Here is a 24,608-nt window from a genome sequence, read left to right as displayed (position 1 = left end):
TCACTCTGTATTATATAACTTGCAGGTAAAAGTTTTAAAACTAGCAATTGACCAGTCAGTGCGCTGTATGAGCTTGGCGACTAGTTTGTGCAAAGGAATCCATGTTTAAAGCTGCATTATGTCCAATTTAGGTTCAACAAAAAAAAAATATACACTGCATAATTTTCACTTATCAAACAAATTTTGTTATGTTAGAATATTAAATATAACATTTACTACCACAGGCTATTACAATTATCATAATGATAAGTTTGCAACATACAAATGGAGGCTAAAGAGTAAACTTGTTCAAGAACCATTTCTGGGGCTGTTCTGAATTATGACACACATGACAATTCACCTGTAGACCCAATGTCGTTGCATGATATTTGCATATGCATCCTGAGATAGTCAGAGCTCCTATGCAGCATTCCCATAGACAACGCTATTCTTACAAACTGCTCCCAGATGACTGATGGATGAAAAAAGTGAGAACTCACCATTTGCGCATGTACCGCGAGACACGATAGCATGATGCCAAAGCATAAATGAACTTATGAACGAAAAAAGCAAATCAGACCAGCCCATCACCGATGTGTCGAACTCTGTTTCCCCGTCGGAATCTGTATCCCCCAGCAGATCTGTGTGGGGGAACAGTATCTGACGGTAACATTCTCCACTGTCAGAATACGTGCCCCATGCACAAACCTAAGCCTAACCCTTCTCTACCTTACCGTACCCTACATACCCTAACCCTGACCTACACTACCCTACATACCCTAACCCTGACCTACACTACCCTACATACCCTAACCATAACCCATATCCTATCAAGGCTTGGGGGATACAGATTCCGACGGGGAATGCAATTTGTTAAAACACAAGCATTTCTTTCATCTTTTCTTCAAAATATAATCAGTTGTGATTCCTCAAGCACAAGTCTTTGTGTCTAGTGGCATTTCTTGTCGACAGTGGCAGATAAATGTGCAAAATTACTCACTATTGCACATCAACACCCTGGCTGTTAGATTATAAATACTGCAGAGCCGTGAAAACATTTAGTTTATGTCATTAAACTGCCTTTATACAGCTAAACTATTTATTAAAGCAGAGTCAGACATAATATTCAGACTTCTGACAAATACTCTCCACAACACCTCTCAAATAATCTCGGATTCTACATAATAACAGGAACATTGATCACAGCAGAGGATTTTGATGTCCGTCAGCCAACAAACGCCGCTTGATGGCTGTAGCAGTGGTGCATTCAAGGACTAAACATAAAAACTTAAAAAAAACAAAACAGAGAGAAAACCTGTTAATGTGGATCTCTGCACAAGTACAGCTTCCAGTATTTACCTATTAATCACTGTAGCATTAATATAATCATATTTTCTTTTTTTATTAAATAAAAAAAAAAATTTAATCAGGGAGACAATCTTAAAATTGTTTGGCTTAAGAATCGCGATTTGTAACAGAATCTATTTTTTTCCCCAGCCCTAGTAGAAAGATGGATGGACGGATGGATGGATTGATTGATTAGTGGATTGATGGATTGATTGATGGATGGGTGGGTGGATGGATGGATTGATTGATTAGTGGATGGATGGATTAATGGATGGATGGATGGATGAATGGGTGGGTGGGTGAGTGAGTGAGTATGGATGGACGGATGGGTGGATGGGTGATTGAGTGAGTGAGTGAGTGTGGATGGATGGATGAATTGGTGAATGGATTCATGGATTAATGGATGGATGGGTGGGGTGATTGAGTGAGTGAGTGAGTATGGATGGATGGATTGATGAATGGATTGATGGATTAATGGATGGATGGATGGATTGATGAATGGTTTGATAGATTAATGGATGGATGGTTGGATTGATCGATCGATTAATGGATTGATGGGTGGGTGGGTGAGTGAGTGAGTGAGTGAGTGAGTGAGTATGGATTGATCGATCGATTAATGGATGAATGGGTGAGTGAGTGAGTGTGGATGGATGGATGGTTGTTTGTTTGGCTGGTGTTTAGTTGAATTTTGGAACAACCTTGTGGAATAATGTATGTTGGCTAATTCAAGCAACATAATAACGACTTTTCTACCACTTGTTAACTTGTAATTATGGTAATTCCAACATGATAACACACCGTAAACCCTGGGTTTCTCCAGAGAAGAACAAGGTCAAAGCACATCAGGGAGCATGTTTAGATGCACACCAAATCTGCACACCAAATCAGCTTATTTAAAAACAAATATGACAAAGCAAGTAAACCGTGTTTACATGAGACTTGAAATAATAACGTTATTCTCCGCTTTTGACGTCAAACCGTGAAGAGACATTCACTCAACACTTGCGCACATTGGATAAGCCGGGAGAACACTGGTAAAGGTGTTTACATGCCTCGCAAAATCACTGTAATGGGCAAATATCTACCTGTTTCGTCTGGTTCATTCTTACGCCATTATGGCTTCACACCAATAAAGGATCGCCGTTTATTGCATTTACATGAGCACATGCGCTGTTGGCTTGTTAAGCATAAATAGTTATCCATGATCCAATTCTTTGCTCTTTTGAAGAGCAGCAGGTCTGTTCAGAAGAACATGTTCTACAACAATGATCATTGAGTTATGATGAAGTACGTCTTTCCTCTAAACGATTCATCAAGAAATGCCTGGTAATCTTGATACGACACCAGTATCTCTAGATGAACCAGATGGTTAAAGTCAAGGTAGTTACCTTAGTCATTTTAAAACTTTTGCTTTAGTTTTGATTATATGGATGCTGGTTATGAGGCAGCTGAGCTCATAAGGATCGACTTCTTGCACAATGGGCGGTCCGTGGAGGAACTTGCCACTATCGTTTACAAGTTAGCCTAACACACCTGATAAAACACAATTGTCATGATCTAATTACAGTTTTACTTGTATTTTCAAGGAGATTCTAAAGTTATTTTTTTCAAATAAATATTTTTTATTAAATACTCAGAACTACCATGCTGTGCTGGCTTTACATTTTTACTGAATATTGTGTAACATAAAATCAGATCCTGTTTGGCAGAATATTTTTATGAAAGTAATAACATAACCTCTGATTTGTCTGTGTTGTTCAGAGAGAGAGAGAGCATACAGTGTGGGCAAAGCCATATGTGAGAGGCTGAAGGAGTCCATCCCTAGACAGATGTTTGAGATCACCATTGGAAGCAAATGCATCGCCCAAGATAAAAGTGTTTGTTGGTTGTTGATTTTTGCCTTTATAATTTTTCAAAGCTCTATTTATTGGCTTTTTTTGATTGGCTGCTCTCTTCCCTAGTATGGCGGTGACATTACATGAAAAAGGAAACTGTTGAAGAAGTATGTATCCGATGTGCCGCATCGGAAACATTGACATCCCGAAAGACACGTTCATCATTGTTCTTAAACGGAAGTAGTTTCCTCTGGAACTTAACCCCAAAAAAGTCTAGGGTTTCTGAGATGTGATTTGTTGATATGAGACTTGGAAATGTATGGTGATTGATTTAGATATGCTATTAAAGTTGATAGAACCTAATGATATTATTCTAGGTACTTGAAGCAAGTTGGATTAATGAGTATTCATTTTGCTGAAATGATTCTGCAGTTCTCTCAGGAGTGGAGTCAGACTGCAAGCTAACTGTTTTCATTGGAAATGTTCATTCAGAGTGAATGCAGATGTACTGTATTTGGCAGCTGTAACACAGACTCAGGTAAGTTGGGATCCATCAGCAGTTTCTTTATTGAACTCACAGAGATAAACAGGCAATGGTCAAGCAGTGGGTAAGCAGGGCAATCGTAGACAGGCTGAGTGTGTAGTGAGGCAGGCAGAACGTCAGGGCAGGCAGCAAGTGGCAATATGAAGAGGCAGGCAAGAGTTTCAGGTAGGTAGGTAGCAGTCAATCGTAGTCAGAGGGGTAAGCAAGGTTGGTAGGCAGAGAATGAATCAGGTTTAGTAGTTAGAATGCTCAGTAGTGTAGCCGGAACAAACAAGACTTCGCAATGTGAATGCCACTGCGCGTGGCTTATGTAGAGGGATTTGAATGAGGAACAGCTGTACCTTAATCAAGCCCCGGTATGTGGGTAAGGAGGAGATTAGAACTCAGGTGAACCCGATCTCCGGTGGCCGATCGTGACAGAGCCCCCCTCCTGTGAGCGGCTCCTGAAGCGAGAACCTGATCGACGTCGGGGTCGGCCTCGAGGTCGGGGTGCCGGCCTCTCCGGATGGGTCTGGTGAAATTCAGAGATGAGGTTGGGGTCGAGTATGTCCTCTGCTCTGACCCAGGACCTCTCCTCAGGGCCGTACCCCTCCCAATCCACCAGGTATTGAATACGACCCCGTAGACGTCTGGAGTCTAGCACTGTTCGCACCAGGAAAGCTTCTTCACCGCCCACGGTGATGGGAGGGGGGCCGGGGTTCGGTTCCCTCTCCTCCGACCTCGGGCCACCGGCGGGTTTGAGCAGTGAGACATGGAAGGTGGGAGATATGCGGTAGTTAGTGGGGAGTAGAAGACGGTAGGACACAGCGTTGATTTGTTTGAGAATTTTGAAGGGGCCCACATACCTGGGGTTGAGTTTCTTGCAGGGGAGGCGTAGACGTAGGTCCCTGGTAGAGAGCCAGACCCACTGACCCGGCGAGTAGGTAGGGCCTGGGCGGTGGCGACGATCCGCCTGTCTCTTGGTTCGGTTCATGGCCCGCTGGAGGTGGACGTGAGCTTGGTCCCATACCGCCTCACTGCGTTGGAGCCAGTCGTTGACCGCGGGGACCTCTGATGGCTTGCCGGACCAGGGGAACAGAGGAGGTTGGTACCCTAGGACGCATTGGAATGGGGTTAGGTTAGTTGAGGGTTTCAGGATGGAGTTCTGGGCATACTCGGCCCAGGGGAGGAAGCGGCTCCAATCGGATTGATTGTGGTGGCAGTAGGTGCGGAGGAACTTGGCAATCTCCTGGTTTAACTGCTCCGTCTGCCCGTTGGACCGAGGGTGGTACCCTGAGGTGAGGCTGACGTTGATGTCCAGCAATCGGAAGAAGGCTCGCCACACCCTGGAGGTAAACTGGGGGCCACGGTCCGATACGATGTCTTCGGGCAGACCATAGTAGCGGAACACACTGTGGAGGAGATGCTCAGCGGTTTCGAGGGCTGTGGGGAGCTTGGACAGGGGAATTAGGCGACATGCCTTGGAGAAGCGATCCACAACGGTCAGTATGGTGGTATGACCTCGATCTCTTAGATCGGTAGGTCGGTGATGAAGTCGACGGCAATATGAGACCAGGGGCGTTGGAGTATTGGAAGAGGTTGCAGGAGCCCCGCTGGAGGTTGCCTCGGGTTCTTGGTTGCGTTGCAGGTGGGGCAGCCGTTCACGAAATCGGCGGCATCCTCCTGCAGGGTTCCCCACCAGAAACGATTCTGCAGGAGACGTATGGTGGTGAAGATGCCAGGGTTCCCGGAGTTTGCGGCGTCATGGACCCAGTGAAGCACCCTCTCTCGGAGGCCAGGTGGAACGAACGTCCGGTTGGGCGGACAGTCGGGTGGAGGAGGATCGGCCGCTTGGGTTTGAGCGATCTCTGCCATGATGTCCCATTGAATGGGGGCCAGGATCAATGTGGGAGGTATGATAGGCTCGGCGATGGAATTCGAAGGGATGGCATCGTGTTGACGGGAAAGTGAATCTGCCTTGACGTTTTTGGTTCCCGAGAGGTAAGAGATGGTGAAGTGAAAACAGGTAAAATACAGCGCCCAGCGGGCCCGTCGGGGATTGAGCCTCTTGGCGGAGCGCAAGTACTCCAAGTTGCGGTGGTCGGTGAGAACCTGGAATGGATGTCGAGCTCCTTCCAACCAATGTCGCCACTCCTCCAGTGCAGCTTTCACAGCCAGGAGTTTGCGGTTGCCCACATCATAATTCTGCTCCACCGGCGAGAGTTTTCGGGAGTAGAACGCACAGGGAAATAATATGGGGGGATCGCCCTGGCGTTGGGAGAGTATGGCACCGATACCTGAGCCGGATGCATCCACTTCCACAATGAAGGGGAGGTCTGGGTTAGGATGATGCAGGATGGGAGCAGAAGTGAATCGTTCCTTGAGCTGGCGGAATGCCCGGAGTGCGTCGGAGGACCAGTGCAGTTTGGTTTGCCCCCCCTTTACCATGGCGGTGAGAGGCGAGGCGACGGTACTGAAGTTCCTGATGAAACGTCGATAGAAGTTCGAGAAACCCAGGAATCTTTGGAGCTCCTTCACGGAGTTAGGTTGTGGCCAGTTTAGGACAGCTCGCACCTTGCTTTCGTCCATAGCTACCCCCTCAGGGCTGATGATGTAGCCGAGGAAGGCGACGGTGGTCAAGTGGAATTCGCATTTCTCGGCCTTGGCATACAGTTGATGTTCCGCTAGGCGCTTAAGGACTGCTCAGACCTGTGTAATGTGTTCTTCTAGGGAGTTGGAGTAAATTAGGATGTCGTCGATGTAGACTATGACGCACCGGTTAAGCATGTCCCGGAAGATGTCGTTGATGTATGGCTGGAAAACTGAGGGGCTGTTGGACAGGCCGAACGGCATCACCAAATATTCATAGTGGCCGTTCGTGGTGGAAAAGGCCGTCTTCCACTCGTCCCCCTCTCGTATGTGGATGAGGTTGTAGGCGCAGCGTAAGTCCAGTTTGGTATACACCTTGGCGGACCGTAGTTGTTCAAGGGCCACAGGGATTAAGGGAAGCGGGTAGCAGAAGTTCACAGTGACATCATTGAGGCCACGATAGTCGATACAGGGGCGTAGGGTTCCATCCTTCTTTCCCACGAAGAAGAACCCGGCTGCTGCTGGGGAAGTGGATGGTCGAATGAACCCTTTGGCGAGCTCCTCCTCTATGTACAACTTCGTGGCTTGAGATTCGGGGTCCGACAGAGGGAAGATTCGGCCTCTAGGTGGTGAGGTGCCAGGAATGAGTTCAATCGCGCAGTCGTGCGCGCGGTGTGGCAGAAGTTGTGCGCCTTGGTCTTGATGAATGCTACGCTTAGATCAGCGTATTCAGAAGGTACCAGAGGAGAGTTGTGCGGTGCTGACGAGACTCGGGTTGATCCTACCATGGTAGGTGTGATGGCTTTTAGGCACCTCGCTGGGCAGTCGGCGCCCCACTGTGTGATTTGGTGTTCCCGCCAGGAGATTCGTGGGTTGTGTTCCTGTAGCCAGGGATGGCCGAGGATAACTGGATGATGGGGTGAGGAGATAACAAAGAAGCGAGTGGTCTCAGTGTGTAGTGCCCCCACCTGCAGGATCATGTCGGTGGTGGTGTAGTACATGCGACCGGTCCCCAGGGGGCGTCCGTCTAGCGCCGCCACTGCCAAGGGAGAAGCACAAGAGATCAAGGGAATGTTGACACGTCTGCATAGTGACTCATCAATAAAATTGCCTGCCGCACCCGAATCAACCATAGCGCGGGTGGTGAAATTCATGGAGGCGTGAGTGAGCGTGATGGGTACTTCGAGACAAGAGACAGTGAGGGTAGAGGTAGGTGGTTGACTCACCCCGGATTGTGATGGGCGTGTTGGACAGTTAGCACGTTGGTGCCCTGGTTGACCACAGTAGAGGCAGAGGTAAAGAGAAATGCGGCGTTCTCTTTCCTCCTGGGTGATATGTGTCCGTCTGACCTGCATGGGCTCGGGCTCCTCTTGAAACTGGCGAGTCTGAGGTGCTGGTGCTGACCACCGGTTTGGGCATCTGGAGCGAATGAGATTGTCGAGACGGATCGCCAGGGTGATGAATTGGTCGAGGGAGATTCCTTCGTCGCGGCAAGCCAGTTTGGACTGCAGTTCGGCATTCAGACCCTGTCGGAAGTGGAGCTTGAGGGGGCTTTCTGGCCAGCCGGTCTGTGTGGCGAGGGTGCGGAAGGAAAGCGCGTAGTCCGCTGCCGTGCGATTTCCCTGACGCAGGGCTATCAGTTGTTCGCCTGGGCTCTTACTGCTCTCGGGGTGATCGAAGACGGTGTTCAGGTTACTCATGAAGGATTCGAAGGTCGTCTGAGCGAAACCATGGTTGGTCCAGATCGCGTTAGCCCAATCAAGAGCTCTGCCCGTGAGCACTGTACATACGAAGAGGATCTTGCTTTCGTCGGTGGGGTAAAGTGCCGGTTGTTGAGAGAGGAAGACCGAGCACTGCATGTAGAAGCCTTTGCACTTCGAGGGCGTACCGTCAAACTTCTCGGGGTGTGCGAGTCGTGGGCTGGCGATCGGCTGATAGTGAGGAACGGCGGCGGCCGCTTGACTGGCGTGGGGCACGGCGGGCGCCGGTGCGGGCTGGTGTAGCGCTTGTACTGACCGCATCATCTCTTCCATGGCAGACGTGAGGCGCCCGAGCTGTTGGTGCTGTACTGACAGCTGACTCGCTTGGGCGGTGAGTTCTTTGGCCATGCGTGAGATCACCGCTGGATCGATGTTTGGCGAAGTCTTCTGTAACACAGTCTCAGGTAAGTTTGGATCCATCAGCAGTTTCTTTATTGAACTCACAGAGATAAACAGGCAATGGTCAAGCAGTGGGTAAGCAGGGCAATCGTAGACAGGCTGAGTGCGTAGTGAGGCAGGCAGAATGTCAGGGCAGGCAGCAAGTGGCAATACGAAGAGGCAGGCAAGAGTTTCAGGTAGGTAGGTAGCAGTCAATCGTAGTCAGAGGGGTAAGCAAGGTTGGTAGGCAGAGAATGAATCAGGTTTAGTAGTTAGAATGCTCAGTAGTGTAGCCAGAACAAACAAGACTTTGCAATGTGAATGCCACTGCGCGTGGCTTATGTAGAGGGAGTTGAATGAGGAACAGCTGTACCTTAATCAAGCCCCGGTATGTGGGTAAGGAGGAGATTAGAACTCAGGTGAACCCGATCTCCGGTGGCCGATCGTGACAGCAGCGCTGTGTTCCTTTGAAGAGATTTATTATTCCACTTGCAGCTAGTCACAGAGTTACAATGGTGATGAATATCAGATTAGATTTTTTTTTGCAAGTTGAGTTTGCCGAAGAAAAAATAAATAAATAATGGTGAAAAATAATTTTAAATTTGTAGAAATATAATTTTTGTGAAAAGGTGGTTTAATAATAAAAAGTTTTTTTTTATTTAATTACTAAATGCCAAATGGTTTAACAAGATTAAAAAGTAGTTTTAAATTAAAAACATTTATTAAAAAGTAAAATTTAGTCAAATAAAATACACAAGTATATAAATTAATCATTCATTTCAATAAAGTTTTCAAAAAAATTCAAGGTAAAATATAATTACGTCTTCTAAAATTTATATTATTATTTAAAAAAAGCATTCTCCCTAATGCATTTTTAGTCCACATAGTGGTGTGGTGACTCGCCTCAATCCGGGTGGCGGAGGACAAATCTCATTCAGTGCCTCCGAATCTGAGACTGTCAATCCGCTCATTTTATCACGTGGCTTGTTGAGCGTGTTACTGTGGAGACCTAGCAAGTGTGGAGGCTTCACTCTATTCTCCGCGGCATCCATACACAACTCACCACATGCCCCACCGAGAGTGAGAACCACATTATAGTGACCACGAGGTTGTTACTCGATGTGACTCAACACACTCTAGCAACCAATTTGGCCAATTTGGTTACTTAGGAGACCTGGCTGGAATCACTCCAAAAAATGTCCGACTCCAGGTGTGGTAGTCAGCGTCTTTACTTGCTGAGCTACCCAAAAACTGGCGACAGGGTGTTGGGCGCCCAAGGCTCATCAATGTGCAAGGGCAACAAAGGATATCCCATCTGGTCCGAACCAACAGAAGGTCTACTGTGGCACAAGTCAGAACATTTTAATGATGGTTCCAGGAGGAATGTGACAACACACAGTGCATCACACACTGCTGCGTATGGGGCTGTCTAGCCACAGACCGGTCAGAGTGCCCCCGATGACCCCTGTCCACCTTCGAAAGTGCCTACAATGTGTACGCGAGTGTCAGAACTGGACCTTGGAGCAGTGGAAGGATGGCTGAGTCTTGGTTTTCTTTTAAATCACATGGAAGGCCTTGTATATGTGCAATGTTTACCTGAGGAAGTGATGGGACCAGGATGCACTGTGAGAAGACCACAAGCCAGTGGAGGGAGTGTGATGCTCTGGGCAATGTTCTGCTGGGAAACCCTGTGTCTGGCCATTCATGTGGATGTCAATTTAACATAGGGGTAGAGAAACCTACCTAAACATCGTTCCAGACCAGGTACACCCCTTCATGGCAATGGTATTCCTGATGGCAGCGGCTTCTTTCAGAAGGATAATGCGCCCTGCCACACTGCACACATTGCTCAGGAATGCTTTGAGGAAAATAATGAAGAGTTCAAAGTGTTGCCCTGGCCTCACAAATCATAACATAAATGTTTTTAAGAATTGCAGCTTTTAATAATGAACAGTTTTTATATTTTTCTTTCCAAATGACAATTTGCACCCAAGCGTAAATGGCACCTGCCACACAGCATGGATATTTGCACCCAAATAATCTGTTTGAAATGTTGAAATTTACGGCAAATTACACTATTTGTTTACTATGGTTTTACCACAAATACCATGGTTAAACTATGGTTACTGTAGTAAAACCATGGTTAATTTTCATAGTGGGACTTTCTGTGGGACTCTATATACAATAAGCTCACACAGAAAAACATGTAAATCCATACAAATTTAATATAATATCCCTCTTCCCATGGACATTCTGTACATTACAGAAGATTTGAAATTTGACACACACACACACACACACACACACAAAACTTATTCAGCACAGACTCCTGAGAAATCCACCTTTTCAGTTACTGTAAAACAAATGTTTATTTTTGTTTTAAATGAGTAAAAGGAAAAACTCTTGCCCTGTTGTTTAGAAATGAAACAGCCTCTATTATAGAGTACAGTAAAGAGAATACAGCATGTGCAATGTGTAAAACTTATAAACTTCATAAACATTCACACATTTTTCTACTCAAATGTCAATAGCACATATGCCCTTGTACACTTTAAAACTTGTTGAATGTAAGCATATAAAACGTCCACATTTTCACTGCTTGTACATGGTGCAAGATTCCCAAATTAGATGAAAGATATTTAGCAGTATATGAGCAACAGACTGATTCTGGGTCAAAATTCATAGCAATCCTTGAGGTTTCATATTTAAAGGGCCAGATCTTAAATTTGGAGAATGTATAGACTCTTAAAAAATGCTTCAAAATGTACTTTTGTGAAACCTCAACTGGTGCCAGTACAGGACAGCCTTTATCTATCCAATTTAAGGTTCTGTGTCATTCCATAAAAACAGAAAGCACATTTAAAGTTGCACTCAGTAACTTTTGTCTTTGTGTCATCTTGGACTCACGCTGACATCTAGTGGTTTGGATGCAGCATCACTTAAAATCAATAGTTTCGTTTCAGTCATTGTAGAAATGTATTCAGTCAGTCATGATTAATTTAATCAATGAGTGAAAGTATGAAATAACAGGACGATTACTGAGATTAAGTGAGTAGTATTCAGCTGGTCATGTGATTCTAAAATGGCCGCCCCCATGTGTGGACCCTCTCCATGTAGAATAAAACAGCTTTTATAAGGTTACTGATGTCACTGGAGTCTTCATTTTAATGTGAGTGCTCATGATTTCATACATATCTTGCAAAAGTGCAATTCATGTCTTTAGGAGAAAAATTAATGACTGCACCTTTAAACATGCGAGTCGTAAATAAGTGAACCAATGTAAAGGAGAAATTCTGACCCTCATCTTCAACGGAAGTTAACATTGAATAAACACGAAGGCCAAAATCCACCCTGAACATAGACAAACCACACAAGTAACATCTTTTTCCTTTTGTAAGCCGAATACAGTGAGATAAAAACTTAACAGTAATTCAAATGGATCTCAGTATCATCCATAAACAATTTTTAAGAGTGTTAACATAATGCCTAAACACAGTATCTTCCCAAAGAAGACTTACAGGAGGTCAACTCGGAGTAACATTTCACATTGAAGTCAAGTAGAATGATTTCAAAAATGTACTAATGATGACCATTATTGGTGAACAGTTGAACTTCTTGATAAAGGTTTCCTACGATACAAAATCAAAAGGAATGGATTATAAAAGATGATATATTTTTTATTAGTCATGGAGTGCGATAGTGTTATGCAAACATTGGCTGAAAGAGTAAAGGGAGAATTTTGGTGTAAATTTGCCCTAATCCGAACCCTATATTGCATTTTCTTGTTAATACTGTAGTATACTACAGTACTTTAAAAATACAGTACAAAGACAAGTATGACAATTCTTTTAAATGGAGTGCATGAATATGGCACCGTGGGGAATTTCCATCACAGATAAAGCAGATATTGGTGGTTTGTTACATGTGCAACATCTAAACAGATCCTGTAATGCTGGCATGGACCTTCAAACAATGATCATTACATACTGCTGTGGTCCCTGAGGCCAGTTTCCATTCATTCAAACTGATGCAATCATTTCCAAATGATTCCCATTTTTCCCGGCATTCCAAGTTCCCCGTTCAATCCATGTAGTCTTTCATGCTGAGCGTCGGCTCGACCAGTTGATTGTGGACATGCATCAGGCCTGAAGGATAAAAGATCAGTCAGTATGTTTAGGAAATCCATCCCAGTGATGAAAAGGCAACGATATTAAACCCCCAGGAAAGTTTCAAGCCCTTAAGAACATTTCTTAAGACCATTTCTGTTTCTAAGAAAAGCAATAGTGGTAGACATTCCAGGCAGGTTTAATGCTGATGTTTTAGACTGATATTGACCCTGAAACAAGATCAATTCTAAAAGCAAAATAAGATCAGTGGAGAACAACAACAGATAAAAAGTAGCAACCTGGTCTCATAGAACCACGCTACTATACCTACATTTTTGCTAAATGAGTTTTACGTGCCTAGTTGTATGTATCACGGCAGTTTCCAGGTAAAATAAACACTAGAGGCACAACGGCAACACGTTTTATTCACTTTCACACAGCTCACGAGTAAACCAGCAAATTAACACTTAATAAATACTTGTTTTTTGTCCTGTTATTCACACAATGCTATCTTACGACATCTAAGAACTTTTACTATGACGCATTTTGATTTGAAAGACGATACATTTTAACATTTGCATCATGTAACCAACTTATGTTGCTTATTCAAGCATGACGAAGTATGGGAATGAACTCATAGAGCATTGGTCTTTGAACGCAGAAGACCCGGGTCGAGACCAGCAAAGCATGCGAGCTGAAAGAATCATAGAAGTGCCACGTGGTTGCTTTAGCTAGCTATTGTGTTTTTCATCTCAAATTGCTTTAATGACACTATTGGTTAGGTTTGTATTTAGGGTAGGGACGTTAGTTTTGTTTACTTAAAACGTTTCAGACGGTCCCTTGCCACACCCTCCACAGTTTTTGCACAATGTGAGGACTTTTCAGATGGTCCCTTACACGACGTAGGTACAAATTCCAATGAATATCAAGGTTAAATTAATGATCTTGAACGATTTTGCGGTGACGCCATCGGACCAGCTTAAATATGGGACAAATCACGTCCCATATTGATTCGATACAGGATGCATTTTATCTTTAAATATGGGACAATCCCCTATTTTACGGGATGGGTGGTAACCCTATTTGGGACTGCTGTTCTGAAATGATGATGTCCAGATGTTGGATTTCATTCAGACTACCATGATAATGCATGGAGCTAGCGCATGCAATGCTACGTAAAGAGACCATCTTTACGTAGCAAAGACTACGATCTTGAAATGGAGCCATTGGTGTGTGAATGGGTGTATGAGTCACAGTGTAAAGCGCTTTGAATACCGTTAAGGTTAAAAAGGCGCTATATAAGTGCAGACCATTTACCATTTACTATTTACTATTCAAATTTGCTTCCACTGCGGCCCGACATTTACAGAATTGTCTAAAGTTCATCAATTTAGTCAATTTGTCATATCTGTCTTTCCTCTTCTAGGAATTAGTTTCCACAGAAAATAAAACCATTCCATGTAGATTCTCTGTACATACATGACATGTCAAAGATCTGTTCCTCAGTCCTCAGATACGTACCTTTAAAATACTTGACGGTTTTGACCCTGAGCTCCAGTGTCGCGTCTTCATCGCAAATGAAAATAGTTCGTGGATGCTGCTGGAAGGCAGATACTGTCCACATGTGGTTCACTCCCTCCTCGATGGCTTTATACAAAGCAAATGCCTTATGAGCCCCCGTGATCAGAATCATTACCTAGAAATGAAGAAAACATGCTTTCAATATTGTCTGAACTGCATCATATTTAGAAGTGTGGCACTCACTGTTGTTTTGGAGGTAAAAACATAACTTTTGAGGGTTAATTTAATTTTAAGTCTTGCATAAAAGTATTGCCACAAGATTTAAACAGCTGCTTGACCAACAAGTCTGATCCATGGCGGCTCCATATCGCAATTTACTGGACTTGAAGGATCTGCTGCTTAAGTCTTGGTGCCAGATAGCACAGTACTCCTTCAGGGGTCTTGTAGAGTCCGTGCCTTGATGGGTCGGAGCTATTTTGGTGGCATGCCAGAACCGAGCTGGTAGAAACTTAAATGTAGGGGAATAAGACTTGTGTTCATTCGAAGTGTGTCTTCCTCTTAGCTTTATAAGCACAGACTGATCACCTCTTTTGTGAGAACTGCAGAACAGCCTCTCTGGTTACACTCAGTGTGATGGAATATTGGGTGTATTTAGTCTCGCAGAGCCAGAGTTTTTGACAGGTCTGGTCCACATGTTGATCCTACAATGATAGACCAGTTGTTAATATTATGGGTCAACAGTCTCTGCGAACAGTTGTATAGTCCACACTGGAGAAATGGTACACTGGTTGCGCGGCAGATTCAAAAGAACCAACTTTTAAGAGATATTTGTTGGGGAATCAAACTACACTGGTCGCACTGTATGTGTCGCACAATAGATTTTAAAGAACAGGTTCTTTAGAGCCATTTTCTCTGGAATCAAACTACACTGGTCTTGCTGTAGATTCAAAAGAACTGCTTATAAGAGTCATATCTTTGGGAATCGGACTGCACTGATTGTGGTGTATGTTTCATGCTGTAGATTCAAAAGAACCAGCTCATAAGAGTCACTTGTCCGGGAATCAAGCTGCGTTGGTCATGCTGTAGATTCAAAAGAACCGATTCATAGGAGTCATTTATTCAGTAATCTGACTGCACTGATCATGCTATGGATTTGAAAGAATCAACTCATAAGAGTAATTTGTTCGAGAATCAGATTACACTGGTCGCACAGCTTGTTTTGCACTGTATATTCAATATAAAAGCTCAAAGAGTCATTTGTTTGGGAATCAGTCCACACTGGTCACGCTGTATGTTTCATGCTGGAAGTGTTTTTAGTCTGCAGAAGAACGCAGCACCGCTCAAGAACCACTAACAAAACCGAAAGTTATGAACATCATGACTTTCAGCAGTTTTGGCACTTTAAAAAACAAAATGGCCCCCAATTCTGCTTGTGGTTATCTAAATTACTTCACTCAATAAAAAAAAAAGATTTGACGTTTGGAAAATCCAGTTATTAGTTCTTCCTCAAAAGAGTATTAATCAGGTACATTTAAAGCACAATGTTGTGTTTCCCAGCCACAAAAAAAAAGCACAAAATATCCTTTATTTACCTCTCTTGCATCCATCACTGTTCCCACGCCAACTGTAAGAGTCATGGTGGGCACTTTTAAAAGGTTGTTCCCAAAGAACCGGGCATTGGCCACTATGGTGTCTTTGGCCAGGGTCTTTACTCTAGTTCTGGACACGAGACTGGAGCCCGGCTCATTAAAGGCAATGTGCCCATCTGGACCAATGCCTGAAAAAACAACATAGAGGAGAGAGAGGATAAAGAAAGGTCAATAAATTATGATTGGAACACAAATGAGGACATGTATTTGATGTTTGTTGGTGCTCATCAGACCTGATATTGTTGGTTTTTGCTTAATTTCAATACAGGATATACACTCACCTAAAGGATTATTAGGAACACCTGTTCAATTTCTCATTAATGCAATTATCTAATCAACCAATCACATGGCAGTTGCTTCAATGCATTTAGGGGTGTGGTCCTGGTCAAGACAATCTCCTGAACTCCAAACTGAATGTCAGAATGGGAAAGAAAGGTGATTTAAGCAATTTTGAGCGTGGCATGGTTGTTGGTGCCAGACGGGCCGGTCTGAGTATTTCACAATCTGCTCAGTTACTGGGATTTTCACGCACAACCATTTCTTGGGTTTACAAAGAATGGTGTGGAAAGGGAAAAACATCCAGTATGCGGCAGTCCTGTGGGCGAAAATGCCTTGTTGATGCTAGAGGTCAGAGGAGAATGGGCCGACTGATTCAAACTGATAGAAGAGCAACTTTGCCTGAAATAACCACTCATTACAACCGAGGTATGCAGCAAAGCATTTGTGAAGCCCCAACACGCACAACCTTGAGGCGGATGGGCTACAACAGCAGAAGACCCCACCGGGTACCACTCATCTCCACTACAAATAGGAAAAAGAGGCTACAATTTGCAAGAGCTCACCAAAATTGGACAGTTGAAGACTGGAAAAATGTTGCCTGGTCTGATGAGTCTCGATTTCTGTTGAGACATTCAGATGGTAGAGTCAGAATTTGGCGTAAACAGAATGAGAACATGGATCCATCATGCCTTGTTACCACTGTGCAGGCTGGTGGTGGTGGTGTAATGGTGTGGGGGATGTTTTCTTGGCACACTTTAGGCCCCTTAGTGCCAATTGGGCATCGTTTAAATGCCACGGCCTACCTGAGCATTGTTTCTGACCATGTCCATCCCTTTATGGCCACCATGTACCCATCCTCTGATGGCTACTTCCAGCAGGATAATGCACCATGTCACAAAGCTTGAATCATTTCAAATTGGTTTCTTGAACATGACAATGAGTTCACTGTACTAAAATGGCCCCCACAGTCACCAGATCTCAACCCAATAGAGCATCTTTGGGATGTGGTGGAACGGGAGCTTCGTGCCCTGGATGTGCATCCCACAAATCTCCATCAACTGCAAGATGCTATCCTATCAATATGGACCAACATTTCTAAAGAATGCTTTCAGCACCTTGATGAATCAATGCCACGTAGAATTAAGGCAGTTCTGAAGGCGAAAGGGGGTCAAACACAGTATTAGTATGGTGTTCCTAATAATCATTTAGGTGAGTGTATATATATATATATGATCTCACAAAGAATGTATTGACAATAAGTCAAAAACACGGGTAATATTTCACCACTAAATAAAAAGAATAGTGCTATAATATCATTAGTGTCATTCATACTATCAGTTATATAAATAGTGTGAAGTATGCTTACAAAATAATAAAATATGAAAATATATTTTGTTTAACAAAAATGATGGTCGGATGAAGAAACATTACCAATGTGGGATTATATTACATTTACTGCTTGGAACTGTTGCGTGTCGACTTTTCTCTTTAAAATGTTTGCTTGAGCACCTACACTGACTGGATGTGTGTGCTTTTCACCCTTAAAGAAAATGCAGAATCTTTAGGTATATATGATTTTTTTTTAATTGTGACACTGTTTTCGTTACAAATACCTGCCCCCAATTCTCAGTACTGTATCATATTACAGTAAATAAATATTGTTTTACAGTAATGCACAGCTAATGAAAATCAACATTGGAAATAATGTGAATTCCAAAAATATTAATTCAACTGTAAAAAGTCAAGTTTAACCAGTTATGTTAATAAGTTGGGAAGATAAATGAATTTAAATGGCTTTTGAGATTCGTTCGTGAGAGGTTTTGTAAGATTCAAGATCGAGTCATTCATAACAGTAATGTTACTGGTGTCTCTATTAATGTGTTTGACAAACCGAAGTATTGGTCTGATATATTTAACATACCTCCGACAAACAGCTCAATCCCTCCAGCCGCTGTAATCTTCTCCTCATAGGCATCACACTCGGTCTGCAGGTTGCTGGCGTTGCCGTCCAGTATGTGTGTATTCTGAGGTTCAATGTCAATGTGTTTGAAGAAGTTGTTCCACATGTAGGAGTGATAGCTCTCTGGATGATCCCTGGGCAGACCTAAACACACAGAGATCCATAAACTTTAGGATGAAGAACCGGTTCCCTTTAAAAAATGTTTTACCAAAATAGTATAATTTTTACGAGTTTTCTTTCCACTAACGGTTCTCGAATGAGCATTGCGGATTCAACACTTCTACAACACTCCTTCCTGCTCTACCTTTCAGCGGCACTGTAACACCATTATTGAATCAGCAGTGCGAAACATTCAGCGCGACCAGTGTAGACTGATTCCCGAACAAATGACTCTTTTGAGCGGTTCTTTTGAATCTACCATGTGAAACACCGTGCAACAAATGTAGTCTGATTCCCAAACAAATGCAATGACTCTTGAGTCCATTCTTTTGAATATACAACACTAAACACAGTGCTCACAGTGTAGCCTGATTCCCAAACAAATTACTCTTTTGAGTCAGTTCTTTTGAATCTACACTGCAACTAACCAGTTTAGATCTATTAAAGAACGAATGACTCTAATGAGTCGGTTCTTTTGAATCGTATAATACTTCTTACCAAACTAATAACTTTAATCAGCCAGTTCTATTTAGTAAATCAAAAACTTCATTGTGAACCACAATTCATTCATTTCATCATGTCCGACTTCAAATAAAATTGAGTAAGAATTGTATTTAGTTATTTCAAATATTTCTTCCTTAAAAGAAATATTTTAAAAGAATCATTTATGGCACTGTTAAGAGGCATCAGAATTGGAACTGGAAATTTAAATCCATTTTTATTTTTATTATTTTATTTGAATAGTTCTTTTCAATACACATCGTTTCAAAGCAGTTTCATGGTCTTGAGTGGTGTATTACTTTTATGAAATGACGTTCACCACAATTTGATAAAAGTCAAGTAATTCAAGGTGATGTCATTTTTTCAATGTTGCAATACTTCCTTATATCAAAGTTTAACAGATTTTAAAGCTGATAATAATTTTATATTGTTTTTTGTACTTCATGCTGGCTAGATCAGAGAATAGGAGACCAGCGTGCAAACACTCTTTATGGTTGTTTAATGCATTGCTCCATCCTCTGCTGCATTGGCAGCTCTTGTTCTGCAGTGTTTTGAGCAAGTTTGTAGAGTTCCTCATGAGGAACGATCTGTGCGGTTTACACTCACCCACATACTCATCCATGTTAAAGGTCTTCACATATTTGAAGGACAGGTCGCCGCTCTTGTGATACTCGATCAGCTTCTTATAGCAGCCGAGGGGTGTGCTGCCTGCAATCAATGAGATCATACTTCAAAATCGTTCTAATGAAAATTAGAGGACAAAAAAGCACTAAATCCAATCTACACCATAGACACCATGATTTGATTTGAGAGCTGCATAATGTTTTGCAATTTCACAAACCTATTGTATGGCTTCAGAAGAGTCATACTGACTACTTGGGCTTCGTCCACATTAATCCAGATAAGTTTGAAAACACTGCTTTTGTTTAAGAAACACTGCCGTTTTCAAAAATTTCCCAAAAGTTTCTCGTCCACACTGAAACGTCCAAAAACGCTTAAATCCCCCAAAACGTAAGACGTGTGGCTCTCCATCACTTCCATGTACGGGCTGAAACGCAACTGTCGGACAGCAATTCCAAGTAAACTTCCCATCACCTTTAAAGGAATGAAATGTGAAGGTGTAAAAAGTAACATTTATCTGAGAGAGTATTGCGCTGACTACTAGGAGTGGTGGTGGCGTAGTGGTCTAAGCACATAACTGGTAATCTGGTAATCAGAAGGTTGCTGGTTCGATCCCCACAGCCACCACCATTGTGTCCTTGAGCAAGGCACTTAACTCCAGGTTGTTCTGGGGGATTGTCCCTGTAATACGTGCTCTGTAAGTCGCTTTGGATCAAAGCATCTGCCAAATGCATAAATGTAAATGTAAATGACTACCACACCTGGAGTCGCGAGTTTGAATCCAGGGCGTGCTAAATGACTCCAGTCAGGTCTCCAAAGCAACCAAATTGGCCCGGTTGCTAGGGTGGATTGAGTCACATAGGGTAACCTCCTCGTGGTCGCTATAATATTGTTTTCGCTCTCAGTGGGGTGCTTGGTGAGTTGGAGAATAGCATGAAGCCTCCACACGCGCTATGTCTCTGCAGTAACGCGCTCAACATATATTTGCATAAACAAATAAGCGAATTTTTGAAAAATAATAATAATTCAGAACCTACACTTTTATAAGTTAAACATGAAGAACATATGAGAATGTGATATAAATTGGAGGCAGACAGCTGCAATCTGGTGAATAAAATGTAATAATACGACTTGAAAGTGTCATGCCAGTAACAGCCAGCAGGTGACTGTAGACACACACTGTGTAGTCTGATGGATTGATGTAACCTAATTTTATATTTGAATACAAGATATGCATTTGGATATATAATTAGACATTATCAAACTATTATTTGTCAAGGTTTAGCATTTTATAATGAATTTGAAGTGTCAGTTTTTGCAGTTTATATCATAATGCTTGTCATCAAACCTGACCTTGGTGTTACAAAGAGAAGACACAAAATAAGCATTTTTCTACCAATAATTTATTTCAAATGTAAAAATGTAATATCTCAAAGTAAATGCATAATAATGTCAAGAAAATGAACATCAAGAAACAGAAATGAACTGCAAAATTCTGAAAAGTAAATTGAAGTAAACATTTCTATAGTAAACATTTATTTTGCAAATGTGTGTGTGTGTGTGAGTGTGTGTGTGTTTCACTTGTGGATGTTTTAGAGTCACACTCTAAAACATCCACAGATGTTTTTTTCTGCATTGTGGCTGAATTTATTGTATTTTACAGTACAAAAACAAATTGTTCTGATTTTGTATCTTTCCCATTCATTTTCAACGGTCAGAAAAACCAAAGATGTCACTTTCTTTTCTTCACATACTCTTATTGAATCAAGTCTGAGTTATTATTTTTTTTTTCTAAGTTCAGATGGCAAACGGAGCAAAAGTCACTAAGTCTTGTACTGCTCAGATAAAGGAAACTATTTGTATTAACTGTAAAAAAAAAAAATATTTTGGTAAAAAATGACTGAATACCATAAAGGAATAGTTCACCCAAAAATGAAAATTTGCTGATAATTTATTCACCCTCTGGCCATCCAGGATGTCTGACTGTATCCCAGGTTTTTAACTTCAACCAATGCAAGTGAATGGACACCAGTTTTTGACTAATCACACTTAGTCAACATCAAAGTAATCCACACGACTCCAGTCGATCAAGTAATGTCTTCTGAAGTGAATCGATACATTTGTGTGAGAAATTGAATTGACCTAACTCTCGCATGAAGTACGTTCCTCTGAGGTAAACAAAGCAGAACTTCTGAATTCTCGCACGACATCGACGAGAGGCATTCAGTGTTTACAAGAAATAATAAAGTTTGAACTTTCTATTCACTTGCATTTGTTGAAGCTAAAAACCTGGGATACCATTTTACTTGCGTAATCTGGCCTATTTCTGAGTCAAACAGGATTTTCAATTAGAAAATATATTTTTTTCATTGTCCAAGAGCCACGTAAAGAGAACTGACTGGATCTTGACACGTGTAGATTTCATATCAAAATAGGGGCGGCAGTTAATAATTCTAATATTAAAAAACAATATTAAATAAAATAAAATTGCAGACGTCAAACCGAAAAGGAAATTCGAGGCGGAGCCAGTTATTACATTTTGATGAAACATTATAAAGTATAACATTGTATTCTTTTAAATAATGTGCATAATGTGATGAAACATTTACAATAAGACCAGGGAATATATTACAGGACAGTAAACAGGGTTCATTCTGATTTCATGTTGACTGTTAAGGACCTTGTCTGTCCCACTATGAACCAATCTGTAAGCGTAAGGAAAAATTGTAACCAAATTCTTTTGCAACTCTACACTATTACCTGTTGGAAGTCCTAAAGTGAAGTACCGGTCAGCACTGGGCTTAAACTGGATGATCCGGTTGCAGATGTACTTGGCAGCCCACTCGCTGGCCAGATCATAGTCATCCAGAATCACCAGTCTCATGACTGACCACAGACAGCAGGTCAATGCAATCCTTAAGGAGTCTAAATACAGGGACAGATCAATACTTTATTGACCAGCACTGATCAATCCACATAATCAAGCAAAACCTTATGCTGCAAACACAGCCGATGAGAAACAACACAACCAAGATGCACTTTTGTATTGAGAAATCTGTAAAACTATCATGCAGAGTATCAATAATCTCACTAATATCACTATATCATTGCACTTGTCTCATATATTGCTTTTGAAGTTTCGTTACTGACACAAAACCCCTGGTTTTTGCAAGAAAACTGCATTTATATATATATTTATACATTTATGTTTTGATAATTGAATAATGATTGTAGATATATACTTGTGATCTAATAGACGATGAAATCATTGACTTACAGTAATAAAGTATAAAGAGTAGGATCTCAGGAACTCCGGGTGAATGGACACAAGTTTTCTTTAAAAACACTGAACATGTGACCGAGTTCCGGTCATGTGCGCTGACGTCACTTTTCCGGAACGAAACAGTTGCCTATATATGGAAACCGACAAGAATCACATTTAAAAGACATATTTACGATGTCATTGAAAACGGACATTTTTGGAATTTACACGAGTCTTAATAGAGTACAAGAAGAATCATTTATTTTAACAGGGTCTATTTATTTATTTGGATCTATCTATCTATCTATCTATCTATCTATCTATCTATCTATCTATCTATCTATCTGTCTGTCTGTCTGTCTGTCTGTCTGTCTGTCTGTCTGTCTCTCTATATCTATCTATCTATCTATCTATCTATCTATCTATCTATCTATCTATCTATCTATCTGTCTGTCTGTCTGTCTGTCTCTCTCTCTATATCTATCTATCTATCTATCTATCTATCTATCTATCTATCTATCTATCTATCTATCTATCTATCTATGTATCTATCTATCTATCTATCTATCTATCTATCTATCTATCTATCTATCTATCTGTCTGTCTGTCTGTCTGTCTGTCTCTCTCTCTATATCTATCTATCTATCTATCTATCTATCTATCTATCTATCTATCTATCTATCTATCTGTCTGTCTGTCTGTCTGTCTGTCTGTCTGTCTGTCTGTCTGTCTCTATATCTATCTATCTATCTATCTATCTATCTATCTATCTATCTGTCTGTCTGTCTGTCTGTCTCTCTCTCTATATCTATCTATCTATCTATCGATCTATCTATCTATCTATCTATCTATCTATCTATCTATCTATCTATCTATCTATCTATCTATCTATCTATCAAATTCAAATTCAAAAATGCTTTATTGGCATGACTGTACATAATACAATATTGCCAAAGCTTGGAACACATAGATTATACATAGAGAATAATTATAAAGACATCAAAATAATAAAGTATATAACTTAAATTTAAATGTACAAATTAAATTCATTGTACAAATTAACAGAGTAACAGATTACAATATCTGTGAACATTCGATACCACAGTGTTTTAACACATATATACATACACACACATACATTACGGAGGGTCACTGTGGTGGACAGTAGGGAAACACACTGAGGTCAGACACACACACACGCATACATTCACCTGCTGTCTATCAGGCTGTGGCACACACACACACGTATCTGGCAGCCAGTGCTGCTGTCTGTCCCTCTCCTAGTAAGGTCTTTATCTGATCTATTTCAGTCATGGCTGTAAAGTCCTGTATTAAATCAGTGAGTTTGTTGAAGTACAGTTCTCTGACTGAGCTGTATTTGTGACAGTGAAGGAGGAAGTGTGTCTCTGTCTCGATCTCTCCTGTCCTACACTGAACACACACCCTTTGCTCTCGGTAACCAGCTCTTTCTGTGTCTGCCGGTCTCGATGGCTAGGCTGTGTTCACTCAGCCTGTACTTGCTCAGGATCCGTCTCTGCTTTGTGTCTCTCACACTCTGGAGATATTCTGCCAATTCATAATTTGATTTCAAAGTTCGATAGAATTGTAATTTACTTTGTGTTTTAGTTTCCTGATCCCAATGTTCCAGATATGTATTTTTAGACTGTTTGATAATTTGGTTTATTCTGATGTGTGTGTGAGAAGCAGTGCTGGTCTGAGACTGGTTAGAGTTAGTCGGGTTAGTGAGTCTCAGGACCAGCTGACTGAGGAGACTGTTTTCGGGTTCAGTTCTTGGGTTTGTAGTGCTTTAAAATGTAAGCGTTTCTGTGGGACTTGATTTTAGATGCATCCAGAATTTGAGGGATCTTTTTGCATATTAACAATCAATGGGAATCGGCCTAATTCTGCCCTACATGCATTATTGGGTGTTTTCCTTTGTACTTTTAGGATCATTTTGCAGAACTCTGTGTGTAGGGCTTCTGTTGGATGTCTGTCCCATCTAGTGTAGCTCTGATCACTGAGTGGACCCCAAACCTCACTTCCAATCAGCGCTATGGGCTGAATTACACTATCAAAGATCTTACACCAGATTGGAATCGGTAATTCAGTGTTTTGGAATTTCTTCTTAATTGCATATAG

At 41.8% G+C, this 24,608-nt stretch overlaps 1 protein-coding gene across 1 annotated transcript; it reads right to left on the bottom strand.

The window, feature by feature from the left end:
- Positions 1 to 10,650: 10,650 nt before the first annotated feature.
- LOC127659857 (glucosamine-6-phosphate isomerase 2-like) lies at positions 10,651 to 22,626 on the bottom strand. The gene is made up of 7 exons (XM_052149815.1): positions 22,485 to 22,626; positions 21,968 to 22,132; positions 19,193 to 19,294; positions 17,888 to 18,070; positions 15,631 to 15,815; positions 14,039 to 14,213; positions 10,651 to 12,556 (listed from the first exon to the last, which is right to left on the bottom strand). The coding sequence occupies exons 2-7, from the start codon at positions 22,089 to 22,091 to the stop codon at positions 12,492 to 12,494; spliced, it is 834 nt and encodes a 277-aa protein (XP_052005775.1). The 5' UTR covers positions 22,092 to 22,132; positions 22,485 to 22,626; the 3' UTR covers positions 10,651 to 12,491.
- Between the last annotated feature and the right edge of the window lie 1,982 nt (positions 22,627 to 24,608).

The sequence above is a fragment of the Xyrauchen texanus genome, chromosome 19 (assembly GCF_025860055.1).
Source record: "Xyrauchen texanus isolate HMW12.3.18 chromosome 19, RBS_HiC_50CHRs, whole genome shotgun sequence".
Lineage (NCBI taxonomy): Eukaryota > Metazoa > Chordata > Actinopteri > Cypriniformes > Catostomidae > Xyrauchen > Xyrauchen texanus.
This window is presented reverse-complemented; position numbering and strand designations above follow the sequence as displayed.